General features: G+C 38.9%; 1 protein-coding gene across 2 annotated transcripts; it reads left to right on the plus strand.

The window, feature by feature from the left end:
• Window positions 1-26,416, plus strand: LOC121245933 (protein transport protein SEC23-like). Of its 2 annotated transcripts, XM_041143855.1 has the most exons (13): window positions 1-146; window positions 321-1,080; window positions 1,173-1,346; window positions 7,817-7,978; window positions 9,559-9,701; window positions 10,037-10,112; window positions 10,252-10,424; window positions 10,559-10,640; window positions 12,242-12,319; window positions 13,060-13,221; window positions 13,374-13,637; window positions 13,848-13,952; window positions 25,832-26,416. In XM_041143855.1, the coding sequence occupies exons 2-13, from the start codon at window positions 331-333 to the stop codon at window positions 25,976-25,978; spliced, it is 2,316 nt and encodes a 771-aa protein (XP_040999789.1). In that variant the 5' UTR covers window positions 1-146; window positions 321-330; the 3' UTR covers window positions 25,979-26,416. The 2 variants fall into 2 exon arrangements, with proteins under 2 accessions (XP_040999789.1, XP_040999790.1); XM_041143856.1 differs by lacking the exon at window positions 1-146 and having other exon boundaries at window positions 159-1,080.
• The last annotated feature ends 534 nt before the right edge of the window (window positions 26,417-26,950 follow it).

Raw genomic sequence — 26,950 nt, forward strand, 5'->3', positions numbered from 1 at the left:
TCTCAAATGAAGGAAGCCAACTTTAAAAAAAAAATAGAAAAACGTCTGTATATATTTTACAAGAATTAAAAAAAAAAATGGAATGGAGAAAAGAGAGCCCACCACCTACGACTTTGCTGTCGTCGGCCTCGCAGTGGAAGAAGAAGGTAGTAAATGGAATTTCTGTTGTTCATCTCTTTTACTAAAAACGGCGTCGGATCTATAATTTAGCAGTAAGGATTCATTATTCTTATTTCCTCCCTCCTCTCCCTCTCCGGTGACCCCTCTCTCTGATTTTGTAAGGGGTCGCCTCTAAATTCCGCGGTATTTGAATCCTTTAGGGAAATTGATATGTCGGAGATGGCGAACACAGATCCGGAGGGTCTCGACGGAGTGCGTATGCCATGGAACGTATGGCCGCGCACCAAGGTCGAGGCGAGCAAGTGCGTGATCCCACTCGCCGCCTCCATCTCACCGATCCGCCCCCACCCGGACATCCCCACCCTCCCTTACGCGCCCCTCAGATGCAAGACCTGTTCAGCCGTCCTCAACCCCTTCTCGCGGGTGGACTTTACCGCCAAGATCTGGATCTGCCCCTTCTGCTACCAGCGCAATCACTTCCCACCTCACTACTCCATGATCTCCGAGACCAACCTCCCCGGCGAGCTCTACGCCCAGTATACCACTGTGCAATATTCCCTCCCCCAAAATCCTGACCCTAATCTCGGTCCTTCTCCGCTCTCGCCCGTGTTTTTGTTCATGCTTGATACCTGTATGATCGAGGAGGAAATGGGGTTCGTTAAATCGGCACTAATGCGTGCCATCGGGTTGTTGCCGGAGAACGCGCTGGTGGGGTTCGTTTCGTTTGGGACCCAGGTTCAGGTGCATGAATTGGGGTTCTCAGACATGTCCAAGGTGTACGTGTTCAGGGGGAACAAAGAGATTTCCAAGGAGCAGGTTTTGGACCAATTGGGGCTTGGGGTTTCGGCCAGGCGAGCTGGCGGAACAGGGTACCAGAAGGGCGTGCCGAAAGGGTTTCTGGATTCAGGTGTCACACGGTTCTTATTGCCCGCTGCGGATTGTGAGTACACGCTCAACGCGGTGGGTTTTTGAATCCTATTGTGTGATTTGGTTATGTAGGGCTGATTTTTGATTTGTTGAGGATTTGTTTTTGAATTTGTTGTGCATTTCAGTTGTTGGAAGAGTTGGAAACTGATCAGTGGCCTGTTCCGCCGGGGTGTCGGGCATCGCGGTGCACGGGAGTGGCTTTAAGTGTTTCAACAGGATTGCTTGGAGCCTGTTCCACTGGCACTGGTGCTAGAATTATAGCTCTAGTTGGTGGTCCTTGTACAGAAGGGCCTGGCACGGTAAAAGGAAATCCTGTCATATTTGCTATTACTGCTTTTAATATGTGCTGGATGTTATCTTGTACTTTAATTGACCTCCACGGTTGTAATGCACGTTTGTTATTGTTTACTTGGGTTCCTGTAGTTTTTCATTTGTACCTTATTTTTCAAAGTCACCTTGGTTCATATTTTCGTGTGTAGTACTATGAAAGCATGGTAGTATGGAAAAAAATGACAAGGAATTGAGCATGATTTTTTATTTTTTTTGATGATGGGGAACCACCCCACGGCAAAGCCCTTAAAACTCACCCATGGAACCTAAACTCTCGAGGAGACTAGCACAACAATCCACTGCCATGGTCTCCCACTTAATCGCAGTTTGATCCCAAGGATAATCAAACTTGTGACATGGGGCTCATGCACACAAGTTTGCCCTTACCACTTGGGCTGCCCACGGGTGGGTAGAGCATGAAAAATGAATGATAAAGATTTCAACATTATTTCACAACATTGGTGAGTTTAGCTAATATTGTTAGGACTCTTTTTAGATAATATGTCTTGCACCATAAGAGTGGAATCGAATAGTTTAGGTAAGTTAAATAGGTTACATCTACCATGACTGCTGACTCATGAGGTGAAGTGTTGTTCATTGGGTCTCTCATTTTTATTAATGGAATTCTTTGTTTTTTTTGATAGGTAATAAGCAATTGTATTGATAAAGATAGGCATAGCCCAAGTACACCGGAGGTATACATATGAGTATACCAAATTAAGAACTAGAAATTGTTACAAGGAAATCATAGAAGCTGAGACCATTTAACTCTAAAGCAATGGCCCACATAAATAAAGTCTTCCAAAAAAAGCTCTTAAACTCCTCCGAGGAGCATTCATGATCCTCAAAGAATCTACCATTCCTTTCACTCCAAATACACCAGAAAATACAAATAGGTGCCATCTTCCACACCGCTACAATCTGTGGTGTCCCTGTGATCCCTCTCCAACTAGCTAGTAATTCCACCACCGTTCCTGGCATTACCCATGCGACTCCGAAATTGCTGAAAAAGTAAGTCCATATGTCTCTTGCAAAATCACAATGTAATAGTAAATGATATATCGTTTCTCCACTATTTCTACACATACAACACCAATCCGTAATTATGAGTCCACGCCTTCTTAAGTTGTCCATGGTTAGTATCTTCCCTAAAGCTGCTGTCCAAACAAAGAATGCAGCCTTGGGAGGTGCTTTACTCCTCCATATGCTCTTCCAAGGAAAATAAGGTCTATCTTGAGCTGAAAGAATGTCATAAAAAGAGTGTACCGAAAATTTCCCGTTCTTGGAAGGCCTCCATTCCATCATGTCGTCAGCTGGACCCGCGGTAGTGATGTTATATAATAAGCTGAAAAAATCCACCAGCTCACTCACTTCCCAATCTTGTGCCTCCCTAGTGAGATTAATGTTTCACTCCTGTAAACCTTGTCTAACCACCCTCACATCAGCCACCATAGCTTCCTTTTCCCTTGCAATTCTGAAAATGTTAGGATAAGCATTTTTGAAGGCCATATCTCCCACCCACACATCATTCCAAAAGCTGATTCTACTGCCCTCCCCAAAACACAGCCTAGTATTATTCGAGAAAGTCCCCCACCCTTGCCTTATGTGCTTCCACAACCCAACCCCATAAGCCCCCCTCCCCTCATTAGAACACCAACCCCCCCTTGCACACCCATACTTCGCATCAATTACCCCTTTCCATAAGGCTTCCCTCTCATGATTATAACGCCACAACCATTTTCCTAGTAGAGCCTTATTAAAGAATCTAACATTGCAAACCCCCAACCCACCAACGCTCAAGGGAGTACATACTTTATCCCATCCAACTAAGTGAAATTTAAACTTATCCCCTAGTCCACTCCACAAAAAGTCATGTTGGAGTTTCTCAATTCTGGATGCAATGCTTATCGGGAGGGGAAATAAAGACAAGAAGTATGTGGGAAGGTTAGATAGCGTGCTCTTGATAAGTGTGATCTTCCCTCTTTCGATAAGTATAACCTTTTCCACCCGGCCAGCCTACGCTCTAGTTTCTCTAACACCTCCTCCCAAATTGTCTTGGCTTTAAAATTTGCACCCAGCGGAAGACCAAGATACTTTAACGGCAACGAGGAGACCACACATCCCAATAAGCTGGCCAACCCACTAATATTTCTCACCGCACCCACTGCAACCATCTCCGTTTCAGCAAGATTGATCTTTAACCTGGAAACCGCTTCAAAACAAAGTAAGATAGCTTTTAGAGATTGAATATGTCTTGCATTATCCTCACAAAACAGCAACGTATCATCAGCAAACAAAAGATGAGAAATAGTGATGGAGCCATGGTTAGAAGCCCCCGCTGAAAAACTTGAGAAAAACCCCCCCGCTACAGCCGTCGATACCATTCTACTAAGTGCCTCCATCACGAGGACAAATAAGAGTGGTGAAAGTGGATCTCCTTGTCGTAGTCCTCGTGAACTATTAAAGAAGCCCACCGAGTCACCATTTTTACCAAAACCGAAAAGTGAGCCGTCGACACACAATGCATTATCCACCCCTTCCATCTTTCTCCAAATCCACATCTACCTAACAAATAAACCAGAAAATCCCAATTGACGTGGTCATAGGCCTTCTCCATGTCCAACTTACATAAAAAACCTAGTACCCCCGACTTAAGCCTGCTGTCTAGACATTCATTGGCTACAAGAACTGAATCCAGTATTTGTCTACCTCTCACAAAGGCATTTTGAGACTTAGAAATAATCTTATCCATTACTATGCTCATCTTATTGGCAAGTACCTTGGCAATTATGTTGTATATGCTGCCCACAAGATTAATTGGCCTGAAATCTTGCACTTCTATGGCACCCACCTTTTTAGGGACAAGTGCAATAAAAGTAGCGTTTAAACTTTTCTCAAATTTTCCAAACGAGAAAAATTCTTGAAACACCTGCATGACATATCCTCCCACCACCTCCCAGCAAGTTTGAAAAAATGCCATAGTAAAGCCGTCTGGACCTGGCGCTTTGTCCTTGTTCATTTTTCTGACGACGAGTCGTACCTCTTCCTCTTCAAATGGTCTCTCCAACGAAGTCATGCTGTTTTGATCAATGGCCTCAAAAACTAGACCATCCACTTTTGGCCTCCATTCATGGGGTTCTGTCAACAATCGTTCGAAATGTACAGCAACATGATATTTAATTACGGCTTGATCTGAGGATATACCTTCATCTACTGTCATGGACTCTATGGCATTAAACCTCCTGTGTGAGTTTGCAACTCAATGAAAGAATTTTGTGCATCTATCCCCCTCCTTGAGCCACAAAGCTCTTGACTTTTGCCTCCACGAGATCTCTTCCATTAATATCAACCTTTCTAACTCGGATAATACTTGGCCTTTGTGTTCATTCTCATCTTCAACATCCTCCAAACTTTGTAGTTCTTGTAGGAGATTTTTTTTTTTGTAATATTACATTTCCAAAAATCTGTTCATTCCAAGACTTCAAATCCACTTTCAAAGCTTTTAGTTTTCTAGCCAATATCTTACTTGGAGTGCCCTCTAGTTGATATGAATTCCACCAGTGCCTAACCAGTTCCACAAATCCTTCCGTCTTTAACCACATATTCTCAAATTTAAAAGGTCTTCTCCCTCTGGAATTCCTCCACAGTCTAACATTATAGGAAAGTGATCAGAACATACCCGTGGAAGTCTCTTCTGGCATACATCTGGAAATTGCGTTTCCCATAAGGGAGATATGAGGAATCTGTCCAGCCTTGACCAAGCTTGGTTATTAGACCACGTATAATCACCTCCCATAAGAGGAAGGTCCATAAGTTCTAGCTCAGATATTAAGTCAGAAAATTCCACCATTTGGCTTCATTTAACAACCATACCAGTCCTCCCTTTATTCCTACCACAACTTGCACTCCCCTCCTTACTGTCATAATTAATAGACCAATCCAGCCGCTGCAGTTCTCTGTTTCTTTTTGGCCTTGCTTCCTGTTGATAATGGCCTGCCTCAATGGCTGTTAACAATGTCCTAAACTGATCTGCATATCCCACGCAAGAAATCCCCACACAACTCTGTAATTCTTCCACCTTTTTCATAACCCAATCTGCAGGTAAAGGATGCATAATTCTTATCGGAGAGGGATCCTCCCCTGCAGGCTCTTCAGTCTCGGATTCAGCATTGAATAAAACCAAGGAGCCTTCACCTTCACCTTCCCCCTCCCTCTGCTCCTCCTCCTTTACAGTCACCAGTGTTCCCATATCTTCACTATCAGACCCTTTCTCACCCTCCCTCCGTGTGTCTGTATTGGCCCGAGATTCTTTGGTTCTTCAGTCTCGGACTCATGTGGTATTTCACCAGCATGATCCCTTCCTTCATCTCCTACCTTACTTCCCAAAAATTCTCCCTCTTCCATTTCCAGCTCCTGCAAAACCAACACAGGCCCAATCGGCTTACTATTTTTTTTTTCTTCTTCCTCCGGCGACGGCATCGGCTCTGACGTGCTACCAGATGACTCCCCACGGGACGGCGACACTTTCTGTGTAAGTGGTGGCTTCGTCGTGTGCGTTGACGCCATCGTGTGAAGCCCCCCCGTAACGCTGATATCATTTCGGCTTTTGGGTCTCCACACCCGATACGGGCCTTCCTCCTCAACCAGGCCTTCCAACTGCCCAACTCCCTTCCCCTTCAACACCCCTCCAACGGGCCTTACTCTTGACCCAAGCCCACCCCAGCCCACGCCATTATCAATTAATGATCCGCACCGTTTTACTTCCTGCCCCCTACCCTCCACTCCGCACCGTTTCTTTCCCTCCTCTTTATCCTCCTCTATATACCTAATTAAGCCAAACATCTGCCTCTGCAACTCTCCCACTTGAGCCTGCATCTCTGCCAGCACCCGAAGTATTTCTTCCTTATTTGGGCAAACATCTCCCCTGCCATCGACCCCTCTATGCTATACCTCTGCAAAATTGGCAACCTCACGCCTGCTAGGGTTAGCAACAGGCGTCAGTTTGGGTTTCTGTAAAGCCTCCTTATACGACTGCGACGAAGGTTGAGCTACCGACGTCGCTGCCATCTTCATTGAGGCCACTCCAACGTGACGGCCTCCTCTGCCCTCCTCCTTCAAAACCTCCACTATTTTCCTCCACCCCTTCCCCTCTCTAACTTCAGGAATGATAATGCAGTTGCGCCGGCCCCCCTGTTTGTATTCCACCAAGGCCATGAAAACCCCTTGTGCATTGGAGCTTCTCTGAGCTATGAAGCCCCTATCACCTTCTCTGTGTGCCGAGTAAAAACCCTTTCTCCCTGACTTTAAGCAATCCTCTGGTGCTTTTGTGAACCACCATGCCGGGGCTAACTCCAGATGAAGATTCTTAACCCACTTCCATCCCCTCTTAGTAATATGCACCCATCTTCCCTTCCTTACTACCTCAAAATTTTTAAAATCAATACTAACAACATTCAACGTACCCATGTTCTTTCCCACACTTTCTAGAATCACACACTCAGTCTCCCATGAACAGAGGTGAAAAAGTGTACGGAGAGAAAAGTGTATCGAATTTTTTTTATATTTTATTCTTACTATTAATGGAATTCTTATTTTCAATTTATTTATTAATGGAGTTAGTTATATGTTAACCCCTAGGGGTTGGCTCCAAGTGGTAAGAACATTGGTTTTGAGGGTAAACACTTTTCTTTTCAAGGTAGAAAGGAGGCAATTGTTCATTGGGCACGATAATGCGAGCCAGATTGCACTAAGGCGATTCATTCGCCCCTCCTATCCTACAGAGAAATTCAAACTCTTAGTAAGACTAGGGCTAGGGCAACTCATTCTATTCTCTCTGTGTCGGGTTGGTGAAGCGTCTAGCTTAGGGGGGGGGGGTCTGTTGAATCGCTGAAAGACTCTCCCAAGTCTAAGGTTCAAACCCATGGGTGCAAATAATTTCTAGGTGCTATGATGTTCCACGTCGCATTGGTGAGAAGCCGACGATTTACATGATTCGTGTGATGGGTGCAAATTAGAACTTAGATGGGGTTGGGGTTTAACTGAGTATAAGACTTGTTGCATTTGCACAGTCTCTAGGCTCAAGCCTAGTATCATGCCAATATGGTCCCATGCATTTATAACATGAGCCAAGGCCGAGGCACTCACACATCATTTTCCTATTCAATGTTTCATGAATCAAACCTGAGACTGGTTTTTCCTCTGTTCCATGTAGAAGAAAAGCCTCTTTAATCTGGAAATTATCCTGGAATTTACTCATTGGACCTGATAGTCACATGTGCAGCATAAGAAAGTTGGGAGACAGCTTTACTTATCAGAAAAAGAAAGTTGGGAGACAGAGCTACTTTTTTTTTTCTTTATTAAACTGATAAATTTCCAAGGATTATTTTTGTTCTTGTAATTTCTTGATGGTAACAACATTGGTTTGAATATATTTTTGCAGATTATATCAAAAGATCTATCAGATCCAGTACGATCACATAAAGATCTTGACAAGGATGCAGCACCTTATTTTAAGAAAGCAGTCAAATTCTATGAAAATCTTGCAAATCAGCTGGTTAGCCAGGGTCACGTTTTGGACCTTTTTGCTTCTGCCCTCGATCAGGTCCGTGTTAGTTTGCTTTTTAATTCTTTTATGACTTCTAGAAGTCTTTAGCCTATCATTTTTCATGTACCCTCAGTAGGGCCGTAATCAAGCCAACTTTGAGTGAGTTATGCTTGGTCAAGCTTGGTTCGATTGTACTAATATCAAGCTTGAGGTTGACTCAAAACTCAACTCAAGCTTTTTGGGTCACTCAAGCTCAACCTGTATGGAACATTTGCATATTTATAGTGCCTAATATCTACTATATGTAACCATATGAACTTATATAAAAAATGAGTATATTTTATAACATTTATGCTAATTATATTTATAAATAAGGAATTAAAACTTATATTATATATTTCTTATATAATATCGTATTTATTGATAATAATCACTATATATACGTGTATGTGTTTATTTCATAATATATACATATATGATAGAATGCATTTATATATGTATGGTAATATTTTGAACAAGCTAATAAGTCAAGCTGAGTGAGTTTTATGAGTTTGTATCGTTTGATAATAAAGCCTAATTTTGTGTTCTTGAACGATTTATTTAATAATCAAATCGAGTTAAAAATGACAGTCAAATTTGAGTTGAATATCGAGTAGCCTTGTTCATGCAGGTCCCTAACACTCACAAGCAAATGACTAATTTTTTTGTATAAATTTTACTTTTCATATCTGTTTTTTTATTTGAAATTTGTCAAGTAATCTAAGATTCCTTCTTGCAGTTCTTGTTATACTGTCAAAGTGTGGATCCTGACACCTTTTCATGGTAACATGTCATGTAGAGCTTAGATGTGGAATAATTGATTTTTTATGTAGACTTTATTTACAAAGAAACTTACATGAGAAAATGGGGGAGGAAATTGAGCCTCCCGTTTAAATATTGTAGTAGATTTATTACGGCTTTGAAGAACTCATGTATGCGTACTTATCAAAAAAAGAAAAAAAAGAACTCGTGTATGCGTGTATGATTTCGAACATTTTGTTATTTATTTGAAGTGACCTTCTTTTGCCCTTTTTTATTAACTTCTTTGATTACTTATAGAAAAATAAAAACTAAAAAATAAATTGTAAAGTGTGTTTTTCATATTTTGCATTAGTATAATCTTTCTTTTTCTTTATTCTTGATGCAGGAACGGTCAACATTTAAGAAGGCCGATGGTCTCACATTAAAACATAAGCATGTTTATAATTTAATGTATTCAAGAAATAAGATCTTGTTTACTTCTTGAGCTTTGTTTATTGTCATTGATTAGTATTCAATATATTGTTGTTTAGGTACTTCTTTTACCTAGTGGGTTTTTAATTACAACTGATTGCAGCAATTTACTGTTTGAAGTAAATCCTGATGCATAACATGTTAATTCCAGGTGTTTGTGCTTGTGTTGCCTTTGCTTCTTCTGTAGGGCTGTTTTTTGGGGGGTTTTGTGGCAAAAGTTTTGGCTTTTGTCATGAAATTTTAAATATTATAGTTACGAACAATTAATAAATCAGAATAATCAAGTTTTATTTGATAATCACAATTTTTATGCGTTGTAGATTGTACCTGATATGCTTTTACTCTTGGGAATTTTAAATATATAGGTTGGGGTTGCAGAAATGAAAGTTGCAGTCGAAAAAACTGGTGGCCTTGTTGTTCAAGCTGAAAGTTTTGGTCATTCTGTATTTAAAGATTCTTTCAAGCAGGTATTCGAAGAAGGGGAGCAGTCTCTGGGCCTTTGTTTTAAGTGAGTTTGTCATTATTGAACACTTGATGTCTGTTTTCTACTTCAATGGATTGGACCCTATTTTTTTTTTTTTTTTTTAATTTTTGCTTTAAGGTCCCTTTTATTTCAAATTAAATTGTGCCTGTGAGAGTAGGACTTCTCAAGTTCCATCATTTGTGCTTCACACAATTGCTCTAACCCATGCAGACTCTCTTTTACTTTTATTCTTCTTTTATTTTGGTTTTATGCTGCTTACTTATAAAATAAAAAAAAGCTTTACCTTTTTGCTGCTATTATTCATGGCCCATGTAATGCTTGTAATTAATTGTCAATCTCACTTAACTAATTTGTTTCAGTGGCACACTAGAGATCAATTGTTCAAAGGACATTAAAATCCAGGGGATAATTGGGCCTTGCACATCGTTGGAAAAGGTTGCACCATTTAATTCTAAAAGCCTGATTTTGTTTAGCTTGATGGCATCATTTTGGTAAATTGTTCAAGTTCCATGGAAATAAGACCGAGCAAATTTGTAATGGTGGTGTTTGATGCTGATTTTTGCAAACCTTGCAGAAAGGACCTGCTGTTGCTGATACAGCCATTGGGGAAGGTGGTACAACAGCATGGAAATTGTGTGGTCTTGATAAAAGTACTTGCTTGACGGTGTTTTTTGATCTTTCATCAAGTGATCGATCAAATACCCCAGGAACTGTAAATCCCCTGTTGTACTTGCAGTTTCTCACTAGGTATGTTTGTGGATTGTATCAGTGTGGGACTACCATATGCGTATATTCATGTGTGTGCACACATATTTGTGCCACTTTTTCTTTATTTGGTTTTGGTTTTTAATTGACTTTTGAGGTCTTATATGTACTTGCAGTTATCAAAACCCCGAAGGTCAATTAATACTTCGAGTGACAACCATTAGTAGAGGATGGATAGATAGTGCAGTGAGCTCAGAGGTTTGTGACTTCAGTTTTCATATCTTTTTTTTCTGTGACGAAGCTCATTTGTCTGTGACTGTTCAAAAACTAATCGAATCCTTCATCCATATGTTGTGTGTATATATTTTAAGGCATGGAACCATAGATTTTATGTGAGATTTACTGGTTCAATTTACAGGCTAAGATAATCACTAATAACTACATCAACATGTTGTAAATGAATGCAAAACAGCACACGGGTTGATATGTCAGTTCATTGATGCTGGAACATCTCCCTCTTTTTTCCGGTGCCAAAGATGGCGGATATTTATTTATTTTGATAAGAAATATTGTATTTAAAAAAGTAATAGATAAAGCCCAAGTATATAGGAAGTATATGAACTAGAAAAAGATACAATAAAATCATGAATACTAGTTCCATTTAATACAATAGTCGAAGCCCAAAGAATGGTGGTTAATTTTCTCAGATTGTTGTGGCATAACTCAATGGGGAAGTCTTATAGAGTTGGCATGAAACTATGGAACGTTCTCTATGCCTATTATGTAAATTTTGTTTTTGACCTAATTTTGTAGGGTGAGCTAGGATCGTACTTGAGACTGTTCACCGCATTTGACACACACCTGTACCTGCTCCCTCGCATGGGTGTGCACACACATTAGTAACCATGTGTGCATGCACATACTTAATTTTCTAGTTACTCTAAATAAAAAAGGGAGTGAATGTTCATGTATATTGCAATTTCACTTTCAACAAACGTGGAATACAAATAAAATCCCAGACTTTTGGGGAAATAAAGGTTCACATTGTTACTCCAACTTTTCAATTAAGCCCCACTAGAATGAATGCTTTTAAAGGCGTGCCTTATTGGACGTGGATGATATATGTGTTCCATGGACGCGACATATTGGCTTGAACTTCTGAAGGTACAACTTCTCAATTGTAAGATGGAAGTCTATGCAGAAGGAATGCTTCTAAAGGCGAGTACGTTATATTGGATGTCTATGACACATTTTCCTTGGAGGCATCATTTCAGATTGTATACAAAGAATACACCTAACAACAACTAGGAAAGAATAATTTTATCTATTGATGAGTCCTTTCGATGGCTATCTCATGTTTCTACAATTTGTCTTGTCATGTCTGTATTTTCTTATCACATCGAATAGGTTTTGTTCCTCAATGATTGCCTTGGTTATGGATGTTAAAATTATAATACGTTCTAGTTCCCTAGATTATGCTAGGTGAAATCCGTGTGTACTTCCTGTGTACTTGGGCTATGCCTCTTTCCAATCAACAAAACTTTATTCTTACTTATAGAAAGAAAATTATAATACGTCTATTGGTAAACCTCTGTTAAACATATGTTGATTTGATTAAAGCTTCTGTTGAATGGTTGGCCATATTTAGGGTCCTGTATGTGTTGTTGCATGATATTTAATCTCTCACTGCTTGTATTGATTCTTATGACATTAATTTTCTATGAAAAGTTGAGTTCTGCTTATCTCTACTAGTTGCTTCGCGATCTTGTTCGATGGTGTTTCACCATTGTTACAGTATAATTAAAGATGTGTCCATGAAGTGGAGGTAAATGCTGATAGGAAAATTTTTTCTTATATAGGAATTGGTACAAGGATTTGATCAGGAGACTGCTGCTGTGGTAATGGCAAGATTGACTTCCCTGAAAATGGAGACAGAGGTATCTTACAAGTTTTTTCATCAGCTGTTAATTTCTCATGCGTATATATTTATTAATCATAGATATTTCACCATCTGTTGTATCTCTAATTGTTTAATTTGAAAGCAAGCTATATTATTGTTTGAATAGATGATAGTGGGAAGTTCAAAGGGAAATGAAAGAAAAAAATTCATGGAGATAGTTTTCATGTGTGAGACCAAGTTCAAAGGTATTTGAAACTCGAGAATTGTTGAGTAACGCTCCGTCTGAGCGTCTGATTGTAATGATCTAGTTTTGTTTTAATCAAGTGTATTTTTGTTAGAATTTATATATTGGGTTTGGAGTGTTGAATACTCTCCTCTCTCTTTTTGGCACCGGGTGTCTAGAACAAAGTCCTGACTAATCCTAGGGGTGCACATGCCTTTCACTAAGAGTTTTTCGAAAGTGTACCTTGGGTAATTCAAGGGAAAACTTCCCAGTCTGATGGCCCCTATAAATTGTTTGCATCTAAGGGATCAAACCTTAGATTAGAGGGAGCATGTCATCAAGACCAAGGCTCTTACTACTTGAGTCAACCCCTATGGGTTGATTATTCTCCTTTTAAGAGCAGATTCATTTTAAGAATCTTGCTTAGAAAAAGTACATGAGGATTTATAAATTCTTGCCTCGTCACTAGTGCAACAATAGATTTGTAACATGTTGTGTAATGACGTTATCAAAGTAGCACACCTGATGATTGATTTTTATTTATCTTTAATCAGGAAGGGTTTGACGCTACAAGGTGGTTGGATCGGTCTCTCATTCGTCTCTGTTCTAAATTTGGTGACTACCGGAAGGATGATCCAGCGTCTTTTACATTAAATCCTTCTTTTTCATTGTTCCCTCAGTTTATGTTTAATCTGAGAAGATCACAATTTGTACAGGTATTCATGACTTGGTTGTTTTTTTCTTCTCTTCTTTTTCTTCTCCTTCTCCTTCTCGCATACGGTAGTTGATGTCTACATATGCACCTAATGTATTTTATTATTTTGCTGGGGGGGGGGGGGGGGGGGGGATTCTGGTTGGGTGTTGGCAGGTTTTTAACAACAGTCCAGATGAGACTGCCTATTTCCGCATGTTGTTAAACAGGGAAAATATCACAAATGCTGCTGTTATGATTCAACCGTCTTTGATATCCTATTCATTCAATTCACTGCCTGCTCCAGCATTGTTGGATGTGGCTTCCATTGCAGCGGACCGTATTCTCTTGCTGGATTCCTATTTCAGTGTTGTAATTTTCCATGGAATGCAAATAGCTCAGTGGCGTAATGCAGGATATCATAATCAGCCAGAACACCAGGTATCAATGCAATTGTTCTGGAAATGGTTGAAATATTAATGTTAACAAGTTTTTTAATTTTATCAATAAAAAAGAACGAGTTTTTTTAATTTTTTATTTATTTTTTGGATAGTTTCACTACACAATGCAAGTTTTTACAAGTAAACTTCATTTCAGAGATTGTTTCAAATAAGCTTTTTCCCTTAACTGAATATACTTGTTTTCTTTCAGGCATTTGCACATCTATTGCAAGCTCCTCATGATGATTCCCAGGTGATCATTCGGGAACGATTCCCTGTCCCTAGATTGGTGGTATGCGATCAGCATGGCTCCCAGGTTAGTACATTTTTTCCAAGTTTGAGTTTTTTGAGCTTCTGTTGTTGCTATTAATTATTTTTCTAAAATCCATTTTCTTCGAGCAGTAGCTGATGCTTAACATAAATTCATCTCTAGTCAATTGAATCTCACTAGAAGCTTTGCAGTTGTTTACACACTGAAGACTGATTCTGTAGTTTGTAATATGTATTCTCAGCAACATAGTCAGATAGAACGAATGTAGTATAGGAGATTCTCTTAGGGAGATGGAATGCTGGAATGGTTTCTCTTCTTGGATCTGCATAGTGAAAAATCTTAGAATATAATGGTGAATTTTGTTGCATTTGAATTGATAAAATGGCAATTCTAGCCTGCAAAATGGTGGCTTACCCTTGACCTATGTAAATATCTTCCTTAAGTGCCGGTAATGCCATTACATAACTCTTGCTAATTGGCAGAATTAAGAACTCACTGCGAGCAATTTATTGGGCTCCAGTGATATTGAGTTGTTTAACCTCGATTATCTTCTACAATTCTAATAACACCTGCTTGACAAACAATTCTAATAACTCCCGAAAGTGATTTAAACTTTTGTTCATGATGTTTTGATTGTAATATTTGAGGGTTTTGTTACTTATTTATTTATTTTTGTTTGGGTGGGGGAGGATATTACTGGCCTATCCTTATCTTCAGCTATAGTGGTTCTTTATATTCATGCCCAAGTTTCTTGCAAAGCTTCTGTCCTTGGATCTGTTTTGTGTTCTACAATCTGGTGATCTTGTCTAGTAATACGTTTCAACAAATTGAATCGTGATTTAGATAAATGTAATTCAAGAATCAAATCTTGGAAAATAATACACGTTAAGTTTGGGCTTGAAGGTTGTCTTTAGGTAAATAAAATTTAATTTAGCAGAGTATTGAATAGGGTAAAAAACATCAAACTATGATCATTTCAAGTTAATGAGAAATTGTCAGAGTATTGAATAGGGTAAAAACATCAAACTATGATCATTTCAATTTAATGAGAAATTGTCAATATGTGCATTATTCTTCAGAATTTCTCTGTTTGTTTAAGTTATTGTTCTATTAACTACTCCCTCCTCACGATGGATGAAATGTTATTCATTTTGCACTTTCCCAACAAATATATGGGACTTTAAGACAATATTTCATGCCCTTTCTCCATTCATACCTTTTGTAAAACAGTTTTTTCCCTCAAATAAATTCCCTTGTTTGAACTTGAACTTTAAAGGTAAGAGAAGTCAATTAACTTGGGGCCTGTTCTATTCACAATGTAAATCTGTCAAGACTTGAATTATGTCTCTTGCAATATCCATGGGACTTCCATCATGAAAATAGTTACAGTTACATTCTTTATCTAATCACATTTGAAGAAGCACCAACTAGTGTTACCTGAACCCTTTGCTTTACCCGGGGGTACCAATGCCTATACAAAAAAAGAAGTAATTTTAGCATATCACTTTAAGTACCTTGGTCTTTGTTTAGGTGATGATGGTATGAGGTTGGGGACGGACTAGGTCTTATATTTAACCTCACAACGATGGGTTCTTTGAGGAGTCTGGTTGTGGAAACTAAGGATTTCGACTAGGAAAAAGCTTCAGGCCGGACGGGTTTAAAACCCATTTTCACACTGACCAATAAAAAAATGACACGTAGGCATTCCATAGAAATTCTCATTGCAGCCGCATACACCCCAAAATGTCTCCCCCTCCTTTTTCCCCATCCTTCCCCCCATCTGCAAGACGCACAAAGACCTAAAGCCCAAAAAAAAAAAAAAAAAGCATGAAGCCTAAGCTCCTTCTCCCTCCCCCATCTGCGCTCAACGCCGACAGAAGGTAGCCCTTGCAAAATCGTCTTCTGTTTGAAGCTCCCTCATGCCGAAGCTCCCTCTCCCACCAATACCTCAACCTTATCGAAGAAAATAATTCCACCACTCATTGCACCAAGAGATTTAGGGCGGATCAACAGACTGAATGCGAATGGTCTCCCCTGCCCCAGAAAAGAAAAGAAAACAAGTTTTGAATGTTAATTCTTCGAACAGTGCTCGATTGGATCCCACTACAGTCACTGATGCTCTTGGAAAACTTTAAATGGAGGGTTTAAATCACCAAAATGGTTCCATGTGTTTTGCGTAGTACGTAATTGCTTGCCTGCCTCATCGAAATGAATGCTACCCGTGTGCATGTGCTGCTTGTCCCCCATTCCCAACCGACCCAAATACCCATTTTGACATATTTTCTAATATCTTGATAATGAAGTCCAATTTACAGAGATTGACATGATATTTTTCAAAATGTTTTGAAAAGGGTATCTTTATAAAATAAAATTTATACATTTTTCTATCATTTTCATACATACCCATGCATTACACTGATAGTGATGAAAGTTGAGCACCCGTGTGCTGCAGTTTGGTTATGCAACCCAAAACCATATGCAACATCTCGGTAGATTCTGAGATGCTAGGGAAAACAGGGAATTAATCCAACTGCGGTGGGGGGATGGGGATGGACCTCTTGAGAGTGACTCTCCCTAAGGAACCTATCTGGAGATTACTCCATTTTGTAAATGAAATTCCCCTGTCGATTTCCCAGTTGGGGGAGGGAGAGGGGAGAAAGGAGGAGGGGGAGACACTTTGGGGTATATATGCGGCTGTAATGAGAATTTCTATGGAAGGCCTACGTGTCATTGTTTTATTGGTCGGTGTGAAAATGGGTTTCAAACCCATCCGGCCTGAAGTGCGACTCTTTCAACTACGACAAAGTGGACCAACAGCATTATTGGATTATGGAAAAGAGCGTTATTAGATTACGACAAAGTGGACCAACGACATACAGAAAAGAGCAGGAAGGTGAAGAAGTTCATCACTTTTGGTTATGGAAAGATGGGTTGGTTGGTGCAGACGGTGGAAGCCTGTGTTCGGTTGGGTGGTTCCAGCAAGTTCTATACAACTTCGCGTGAGGGTAATCGTACCTTTTTGGATCAATTTTCAAATTTCTATGGTAGATACTTGGTGATTGCGGAACACGTGGATAGTGGTAGGTGTGGTTTTATTGTTATTCCTGAGGGGTTGGATTGAAAATGATGGATCAGTTTTGCGAAAAATTTTAGGGAGGTTTGCAGTTTTTCATCCCCTGTTTCAGAGGTTGAAAACAACGGTATCAGCTGGTGGGCCAGTGGCTTGTCATGAGAAGTAGTATTAGTTGAGGCTATCATCATCTGGGATCTTTTCAGGTGGGGGGAAATTGTATGAGGCAGTGTTGGAGAAGCTGGTGCTTCATCCGCCATCTCAGAATTTTTTTTGTTATGCGTGGCGGTTCTGGGGTGGGTGGTGCATCAATTGCCAGTGGTAGTGTGATGGTCTTGGCTTCAAAGGGCTCCTAATTGTCTTCCACATGCAAAGGATGTTGCCAACTTTCTTGAGGGTGGTGTCTGACAAGGAAGACAGGGATGTTAGTGGCACTGAAGAATATCTATTACTGGGCCCCAGAAGCTTACCCGGCTAGTCCCCTTGTGGTAGGTCAAACATGAAAATGGGTATGCTTCTCTTGAATTGGGTTCTACTTTGATAACCATTCCTGGCATGCTAGTAGCTATTCCTCTGCTACCTGGGCTGGTACAAAATTGGTCATCAACCATTTCTGAACATCTGACTACTTCGCCGCTGGTGGCCACATCGATGAGGGAGATATTGGGTGTGACATGTCAAGAAGCTTCGTTTTGCATTATTGTTGCCCTTGTGGTTTTTGAAGGTGTTGATCTTCATGTTCTTCCATTTGGTGGCCAATTCCTATTGGAGGAACAATTCTATTGAGATGTTCATGTTGATGGTCATGCTGTTTAATGTAGGATAATAGTGGAATAAGAAAGAGAAACAAAATAATAGTAGATCAGAGAAGAAAAGAAGCCAGTAAAGATAAGAGAAGAAGAAGACAGAGAAAGGGGGTTGGAAGAATGGTGGTTGTAACACGCTCTCAATTGTTTAATCTCAAAAACTCCCCCACAATGTTTCATTACAAGCATTTAAAGAGTAAAATAACACAAACCCTAAATAAACCCTAGTAAGTCTATGGGCTAAAGCCCAAGCCCATTAATAAAACCCAAATAAAATAAATAAAACATAAGTAAAATAACCAAAATAACAATAATAGGAGATGTCCTCATCAACTCTCCCGGGGTGGGAGAATAATCTCGACTCTGTCGAGTTGACAAAGCACAATAAGGCTGCAATGAATCACCCAACCTTAAGCTAAGTGGTTGAGCAAGCTTCCTCCGACGCCTATAAATACGTGTGAGTCGAGGCCTGAATCTAGTGTCCCCACCAACTCCCCCGGAACGGGTGGATGGTGACCCGATAAAAGGAAGATCCTGCTGACTCCGATAAAGCTCCAATAAATCTGGATCAAGTTGTTGGAGTGTCTCTCTGGGAATCCATGTACAGTCGGAATCAGGTTGATCTACCCAACGAACAAGGAAATGCTGAACCTCTCCATCATTGGTCAACACAATCTTTTCATTTAAAATAGCATCAATTTTATCTTTGTGTGCTGTGATAGATGGTAAGTAGCAGTGACAAAAGGTTCAGGGTCAAGGTCTACAGATGGAGGTAGAAGAAGATCATTAGAGGGATTGAAATGGCCTTTGTGAGCAACTAAGTCTTCAACATTGAAAGTAGAGTGGCAACCAAAATGTGATGGAAGATCAATGACATATGCATTTGGACCAACACGCTTTAAAATTTTAAAAGGACCAGTACTACAGGCCTGCAATTTGGAAGCGGATCCAGGTGGACAACGTTCCGGTCTAATTCGGATCATAACATAATCCCCAATATTAAATTCAATTTGTCGTTTATACAAATCAGCTCGAAGTTTATATGATGCATTACTGGGTTCAAGTTATTTATTGATCTCAATATGCAAATCATGAAGATGTACAAATGCCTCAGCTGACACATACACACTAGCATGTGGGGACATGGGAATAATATTTAAAGGATTCCTAAGCTTATAGCCATGAACAACTTCAAAGGGACTCATACCTAAATATTGATTCACAGAACTGTTTTATGCAATTTGAGCTATAGGGAGAATCAAATCTCAATTCCGAAGATTTTCTTGGACCAAACATCTTAATAAATTGTCAAGACTGCGGTTAACAACTTCAATTTGACCATCTGTCTGAAGGTGGTAAGCGGTAGAGAATTTCAGTTTAGTGCTATAACATCTAGACCCCAAAAGTGTAATTTTAATTATTATTACTATTACTAATTTTAAGTTCTATTTTAAAATAGTGATTTTATTTGAGTGAGTTTCTTCCACTATCTTCACCCGTAAGCCCCTAGTTGAATAAGTTTCCTAATGAGACCCTAAAAAATAAACACAAGAAAATCCAGTTCATGCAATGAAAGAAAACTCACTCGCACAGCCCTGTGTTCTTGCCCAACCACCGCCGATCACCCCAGGACATTGGAGCACCACCCATGGTGCCAGAAACTGTCGGCCATCCTAGTCCCGTCGCACCCACTCCCTCAGGTAAGCCACTATCGTCGCACTCACCTTATGAAACTGAAATTCTCCACCGTTTACCACCCTCAGACGGATGGTCAAACTGAAGTTGTTAATTGCAGTTTTGGCAATTTATTAAGATGTCTCGTCCAAGAAAATCTTCGGAATTTGGATTTGATCCTCCCTAGAGCTCAAATTGCATATAATAGTTCTGTGAGTCGGTCTTTAGGTATGAGTCCCTTTGAAGTTTTTCATGGCTATAAGCCTAGGAAGCCTTTAGACCTTATTCCCATGTCCGCTAGTGTGTCTGTGTCAGCTGAGGCATTTGTGCAACATCTTCATGATTTGCATATTGAGATCAATAAACAACTTGAAGCCAGTAATGCATCATATAAACTTCGAGCTGATTTGCATAAACGACATATTGTATTTAATATTGGGGATTATGTTATGATCTGAATTAGATCGGAACGTTGTCCACCTGGATCCGCTTCCAAATTGCAGGCCTGTAGTGCTGGTCCTTTTAAAATTTTGAAGCGTGTTGGTCCAAATGCATGTCATTGATCTTCCATCACATTTTGGTTGCCACTCTACTTTTAATGTTGAGGACTTAGTTGCTTACAAAGGCCATTTCAATCCTTCCAATGATCCTCTTCTACCTCCATCTGTGGACCTTGACCCTGAACCATTTGTCACTCCTACTCCAATACCATCTATCATAGCACACAAAGATAAAATTGATACTATTTTAGATGAACAGATTGTATTGACCAATGATGGAGAGGTTCAGCGTTTCCTTGTTCGTTGGGTAGATCGACTTGATTCCAACTGTACATGGATTCCTAGAGAGAGACTCCAGTAGGTTGATCCATATTTATTGGAGTTAGCAAGATCTTCCTTTGCCTGGGTCACCGTCGACCCGTTCTGGGGGAGTTGGTGGGGACACCAGATTCAAGCCTCCACTCACACGTGTTTATAGGCGTCGTAAGAAGCTTGCTCAACCACTTAGCTTATGGTTGGGTGATTGATTGCAGCCTTATTGTAATTTGTCAACTCGACAGAGTCGAGTTTTTTCTCTCACCTCGGGAGAGTTGATGAGGACATCTCCTATTATTGTTATTTTAGTTATTTTACTTATGTTTTATTTATTTTATTTGGGTTTGAATTAATGCTTGGGCTTTAGCCCATAGACTTGGACGCTTGTACGCCCACCGCTCCCAACTCCCGTTGGGAGCCACCGTTAGTTATTTTGGTTTTTTTTTTGGCTTTTTTTTTTTTTTTTTACATTTTTTTAACACTTTTAAATATATATATTTTTTTAAAAAATTCACAATATCATTAAAAAATACTTTCAATAATCACGAAGAAAAAAAAAATTGAAAAAAACAAAAAAAATGCCAGCGGGAGCTGGGAGCCGTGGGACTAGCGTTATTCCATATAGATTTTCTAGGGTTTGTGTTATTTTACTCTTTAAATGCTTGTAATGAAACATTGAGGGGGAGTTTTGGAGATTAAACAATTGAGCGCTTGTTACAACTGCAATTCTTCCAACCCTCTTTCTCTTTGTCTTCTTCTCTTATCTTTTCTGGCTTCTTTTCTTCTCTGGTCTACTATTATTCTGTTTTTCTTTCTTGTTCCACAATTATCCTACATCACTGTTTCTGAACATTTGGAGATCTAGAACCCTATTGCTCGTTATTATGAAGGACTCCTTATGGAGCAATTTTCTTCGAAGCCAAAACTTGATGGCTTAACCTTTAGCTATTGATCCTTGAGTGCAAATTGGTTGGAAAGACTGTTTGAGGTACAAGAGGTTCAACATGTGATTAGTGGGATGGCAAAACTCTTGGTGCGAATGGTTTCTCCATGTATATTTTTTTTCAGGATATGTTGGGATGTGGTTGGGGAGGATATCATAAAGCTTTTTCATGAACTTCATTCTCATGGGAATTTGAGAAAAAAAAAGCCTGAATGCGGCTTATTGTTCCTATTCCAAAGAAGTTATGTAAAGGATTATCACCCTATTGGTTTGTGAATGAGGTGCTATGTCTAGGGGTGCAAATGGTCCGGTCCGGCGATGGACCGAATATTTTCGGTCCATCGCCGGACCGGACCGGACATCCAAAGAGATCGGACCGATAGCTTCCGGTCCGGTTCGGTCCAGTCGGTCTGGCCTAATTTTTTTTTTTATTTTTTTAAATAATTAATAAAAAAATTTATTTAAAATATTAAATTAAATTATGTGACTTATTAATGTGGATTAACAAACTCAATAAAAAAATATTTTATATGGTCAATGATAATAAATTAGATGAAAATTATATTATTAATTTATATAATTACTATATAATTAACTAATTGATATTATATATTAGTTAATTCATAGAATATTAACAAGTGTTAATAACATTTTTAAAATTTTATATTGTTAATAGTGATAGGTTAGATGAAGATATATATAAAATATTGTTAATTTATAGAATATTAACAAGCATTAATAACATATTTAAAATTTTATATTGTTAATTGTACAATTATTATATAAAAAATATATATAAAATATATATATATTTTTTTTATTCAGTCCAGCCTACAAAAACCCTGGACCGTGGACTGGACCGAAACTTTTCAGTCCTCTAAAATGTGGACCGAGACCGACCGGAGCAAGTCTCGGTCCGGTTCGGTCCGGACCAAAACGTTCGGTCCGACCGGACCGTTTATCACCCCTGGCTATGTCCAAAGTCCTTGCCAATTGCATGAGTATAATCATGAATAAAACCATTTGAAAGCCTCTAAATGCTTTTATTAAAGGAAAACAAATTTTGGACTCAGTTCTCATTGCCACTGAATAGTTGGATAGTAGAATAAAAAATGGAGCTCAAGGTATCTTATGCAAGTTAGATATGGAGAAGGCATATGATCATGTAAATTGAGATTTTCTACATTACTTAGAAGATGTGGTTCCTTTAAATTTAGATAAAGGAAATGAAAAATCGGATTCGGCCCTGTTCCTATACGTAGATCCAGAAGAGTATGGCGGGTCAAAAGGAAGTCTTGGTTATTTGAAGTGGGTACTACGTAGGGTATCGGTGTAGAGACATCTGCAATGGAATGTCATTCGCCTTAGGTGACTTTTGTACTCGAAGAGACTATGGCTCCCTCGTTGAAGTTGAAGGAAAATGGTGTCAGACCATTGGTGAAGGGACCCGTTGAAGTTGCACATAAAGGGTCATCAGAGGTAAAGGGACTTGATGTCATACCATTGGTTCTGAGAGAACCAGTGGAGTTGCTGAGGAGGTACGAGATTTGAATATGGATTTGGCGTTGGTGCAGTTGGATACAGTGTTTGGGGATATTGTGGCTCCCCTGGTCTCTCTTCCTCCAATAGCAGATTAGATTGTGCCTAAAGTTAACGAGATTCAGCAGTTCGTGGGAATTTCACATGGAGGATGTGAATACCAATTTAAAGAACTAATTATTGCGATCGAGGCAAGCCACACGCTTGAAACCAAATCAAGTTTCAAGAAAAGCAGGGAGTTACGTCTTTTTTTGGGAATCAACTACGATACTAAGGGTGGTAGGTCATCTAGAGGAAAGTCTAAAGGGAGGGTATTGTGAAGACTGGAAAATAAGGGGTTGGGGTGGGGTTTTTGGGTAGAGTTTTAGTTCTACGGGAAACAAGGGGTTGGGGTCGGGCTTGATGTATTTTGGGTTGTTTTTCACGGGCTTTTTGGGTTATTAAGGGTTTTCTATTATGGGCAAGGTGTTCTCCTGTATACATTCAGTGTACTTGGTTACTCATTTTGATATATATATATATATATATAATATTTTTACTTATCAAAAAAAAAAAAAAAAAAAAAGATGTGGTTTTGGGGAGAGATGGTGCACTTGGATCAAGCATTGTGTATCTACAATTCGATTCTTAGTTTTGGTGAAAGGCTCTCCGGCGGGTTTCTTTTCCAGTATGCGGGGGTTGGATGCATTGAGTTGTATGTTGGATGTTGTTGTTGGAATGGTTTTTTAGGCTTTTATGTGGGGAGTCTTAATTTTGTGTATTTCAATAATTCTCACCTTTTTGTAGATGACAGGTGCTATTTGGCGAGCCGGACATCGGTCACATTCAAACTTTGAGGGCACTCTTGCTTTGTTTTGAAGTTGTTTCTTGTTAGAAAGTGAATCTTGTGAAGTCTGAAATGGTTCCCATGGGTGTTATGAGATATATCCAAAGTTTGGCAAGTATATTGGGCTGCAAGATTGCTTTGTTACCCATGATTTTCCGTGCCTTTGGTGGAATTGGGGATGAGGCCAAGTTGCATCTTGTTAGTAGGGACAAGGTTTGCTCCCCAATTTCTAGAGGTGTATTGGGTGTTTGAATTGAGAATTTTTAATAAGGCCCTTCTTGGAAAGAGGTGGTGGTGGTATCATTATGAGGAGACTTTGTGGAGGGTTATTGATTCTAAGGCCTCGTTTGAATGTTGAGATAAGATGAGAAATCTGTGAATAGTAGTGAAATAGTTTTTGAATAGTAATGAAATTGTTAGAGTTAGGTCTGGTTTGGATAGTAGAGTCTTCCAAACTCACCTCATTTCATTTCATCTCATCTCAATATCCGAACACCACAAACACAAACACTTTTCAATTTCAATTTTTCAACTTTTTCATCTAATCATTACAAGTTTCCCAAACTTCCAAACAAAATACAAAAAACAATTCAACTTTTTCAAATTTCAAAACAAAAATAATATGAAAAATTATACCCTAATAATTTTTAACTTTATAATATTTTTATTCAATTTTTTCTCTCTCATTTTTCAAATTCCTATAAAACATATGAACTCAAACCATTTCACTACTATTCATAAACCATTTTACTATTATTTACAGATTATCTCATCTCATCTCATTATTTAAACTAGGCTTTAAGATGTTTTATGGAGCTTGGAGAAATGAGAGAAAAAGTTTAATAAAAATATTATAAAGTTGAAATATTGTTAGAATATAATTTTCTTAATATAATTTTTGTTTTGAGATTTGAAAAAGTTGAATTGTTTTTTGTGTTTTGTTTAGAAGTTTGGAAAAGTTGTAATGATTAGATGAAAAAATTATTGAAATTGAAAAGCATTTGTGTTTGAATGTTGTTTGGATGTTGAGATGAGATAGGTTGAGACCATCTCAACATCCAAACAGGGCCCAAGTATGGGAGTGGGCTTTCTTTTCTTGTTGGGGGGGGACTAAAATTTTCAGATTTGAAGTGGGTGAGGGTTCTAGAATTCGTTTTTGGCTTGATACTTAGTGTGGTGATAGGGCCCCCAAGCTTGTGTTCCCTATTCTTTTTTAAATGGCATGTGATAAGGAGGCTTTGGTGGTATGTATTATGGATAGATCTGATGGCTCACTGCAGTGGAATGCTAGTTTCAAAAGAGCAGTGCAGGATTGGGAATTAGGAGCTATTTCTGGTTTTTTTCAGTTTGTTGTATGCTATGAACATTGGTAATGATGTGGTGGATAGGATGGTTTGGTTTCATAATGGGAGGAGATTTGTGGTTCGATATTTGTACAAGATGCTAATAGTCCAGACCCATGATTCTTTTCCTTGGAAGTGAATTTGGAGCTGTAAGGTTCTGCCTAAGGTAACTTTCTTTGTCTGGACAGCTGATCTTGGCAAAATCCTTACCATAGGTAATGTGAGGAAATGTGGGCTTATTACTGATAGGTGTTACATGTGTATGAAAAATGGCAGATCTGTGGATCATTTATTATTACATTGTGAGGTGGCTGGGTTTTTGTGGAATGACATCTTTAACAGGATTGGTTTTGTATGTGGCCTTCAGGGTAACTCCCAAATAACTGCTGTGTGGACAATGATTCCCGTGTCTTATGTGGTGTCTTTGGTCGGAGAGAAATGGTTGGTTGTTTGAAGATCGGGAATGTTCTGTGGAGGAGTTAAAGAGATTTGTCTTCAATACTTTATTCAGTTGGGCTATTCTCATTGATTTCAATAGGGCTAGTTTTTATGATTTTCTTGTAGCTTCTACTAGTTCCTAATGTGTATTTAGGTGTTTCCTTTGTATACTCCTTGTGTACTTGGACTATGCCTGTTTCTTTTATTAATAAAAATGTAATTTACCTATCAGAAAAAGATGTTTAGATCTCGCAGATGGTACAAAGTCAGTGTCTTGAGTATTCAAATCCACATAATGTCCTATACAATTAACTTCTGTCTACTTGATGGTTGCTCTTGGTCCCCAGAGTTTTTGAATTCTATATGTAATAATGCATGTCTAGCTAGTTGAAACAGTGTGGTTCATATGATTTTATTTTAGCTTTTATCTCATGCAAAGCTTTATATGTTTGTGGTTCCGTGCTGAACAGGCTAGATTCTTATTGGCAAAATTGAACCCATCAGCTACATACAATAATGCTAATGAGATGGCTGCTGGGTCAGATGTGATCTTCACAGATGATGTGAGCCTTCAAGTCTTCTTTGAGCATCTTCAGAGGCTGGCTGTGCAATCTTGACAGCAGGCAAGGGTCGAGAGTTATACATCTAGGGGTTTTGTTTCAAGTAAAATTCCCAGTCTGGTTTCGGTTTCGTCCTGCTCATTCGGGTTCTCCCTCTCTTTCCCTTGTTTTTAAAGATTCAGACCCTGGGTTATTTAAAAAATAAGGACAGCCTAGGTTTATTCTTTGGGGTATCTGGGGAGGTATTGCTTCCTTATAAGAATAAGGGAGGGACAAAGATGTCGGTTGAGTTCTGAATTATGGGAAAGGAAAGGTATGATGATAATGTAAGTTAAAGGATTCAGCAGGGGAGCCAATCAGGAAGATATATTTGTCTAAAGATATTCTTTTTTCCATCTTTACATTTTTGTATTAACCCAAATCAGAAGTATGCCATGTGTATCTAAATTTTAAAGTTATATATACTCGATGGAATTGATGCTCCTTGTTTGGACAGTTCGGTAACTCTACCTGCTTTGTTCATTTTCTTCCCTTTGTATCTCTTAACTTAGAGTGGCGACTCATATTTTTATTTTTGACTTTTCCCGACACTTTCTTTGGCGGGGATGGGATGAAAGGCAATTGCATTATTCTTGTTGAAACTTTCATTGAATATAAATAAATAGGGATAAGTACATTTACAAGTGGTACATTCGATTCAAAATTATAAAAAATTATTACTTTTAATCTCCATTAAAGTCACACTAATTAATATTATATCATGCCATTTTATTTTTTCATCGATATTAGCAATAAGAGGTGGTTACCATTTTATAGTTAGAAGGTGTAATTTGCTAATTTAGTAGTTTGGAATTCAAATTTTAAACACTGATAGTTTGCAGCTTATTGTGTGTTTGGTCCAGGGCCTGTCAGATTGCTTTCCAGGCCTTTTAGGTGAACTTTTATTCATGCTAGTTTCAATAACGATCAAACAGGATCTGGTTTGAGCGGTTATCTCATAATTTTGTGTATAGTAGTGAAAAAGTTATG

This window comes from Juglans microcarpa x Juglans regia, chromosome 1S (genome assembly GCF_004785595.1).
Source record: "Juglans microcarpa x Juglans regia isolate MS1-56 chromosome 1S, Jm3101_v1.0, whole genome shotgun sequence".
Lineage (NCBI taxonomy): Eukaryota > Viridiplantae > Streptophyta > Magnoliopsida > Fagales > Juglandaceae > Juglans > Juglans microcarpa x Juglans regia.

Bases quoted from the DNA above. Each gene is read 5' to 3' on its own strand.
- LOC121245933 (XM_041143855.1), top strand. From the start codon at position 331: ATGTCGGAGATGGCGAACACAGATCCGGAGGGTCTCGACGGAGTGCGT. The intron at 10,641-12,241 runs GTTTGTGACTTC...TTTCTTATATAG, and splicing joins ATAGTGCAGTGAGCTCAGAG to GAATTGGTACAAGGATTTGA. The intron at 13,638-13,847 runs GTATCAATGCAA...GTTTTCTTTCAG, and splicing joins ATAATCAGCCAGAACACCAG to GCATTTGCACATCTATTGCA.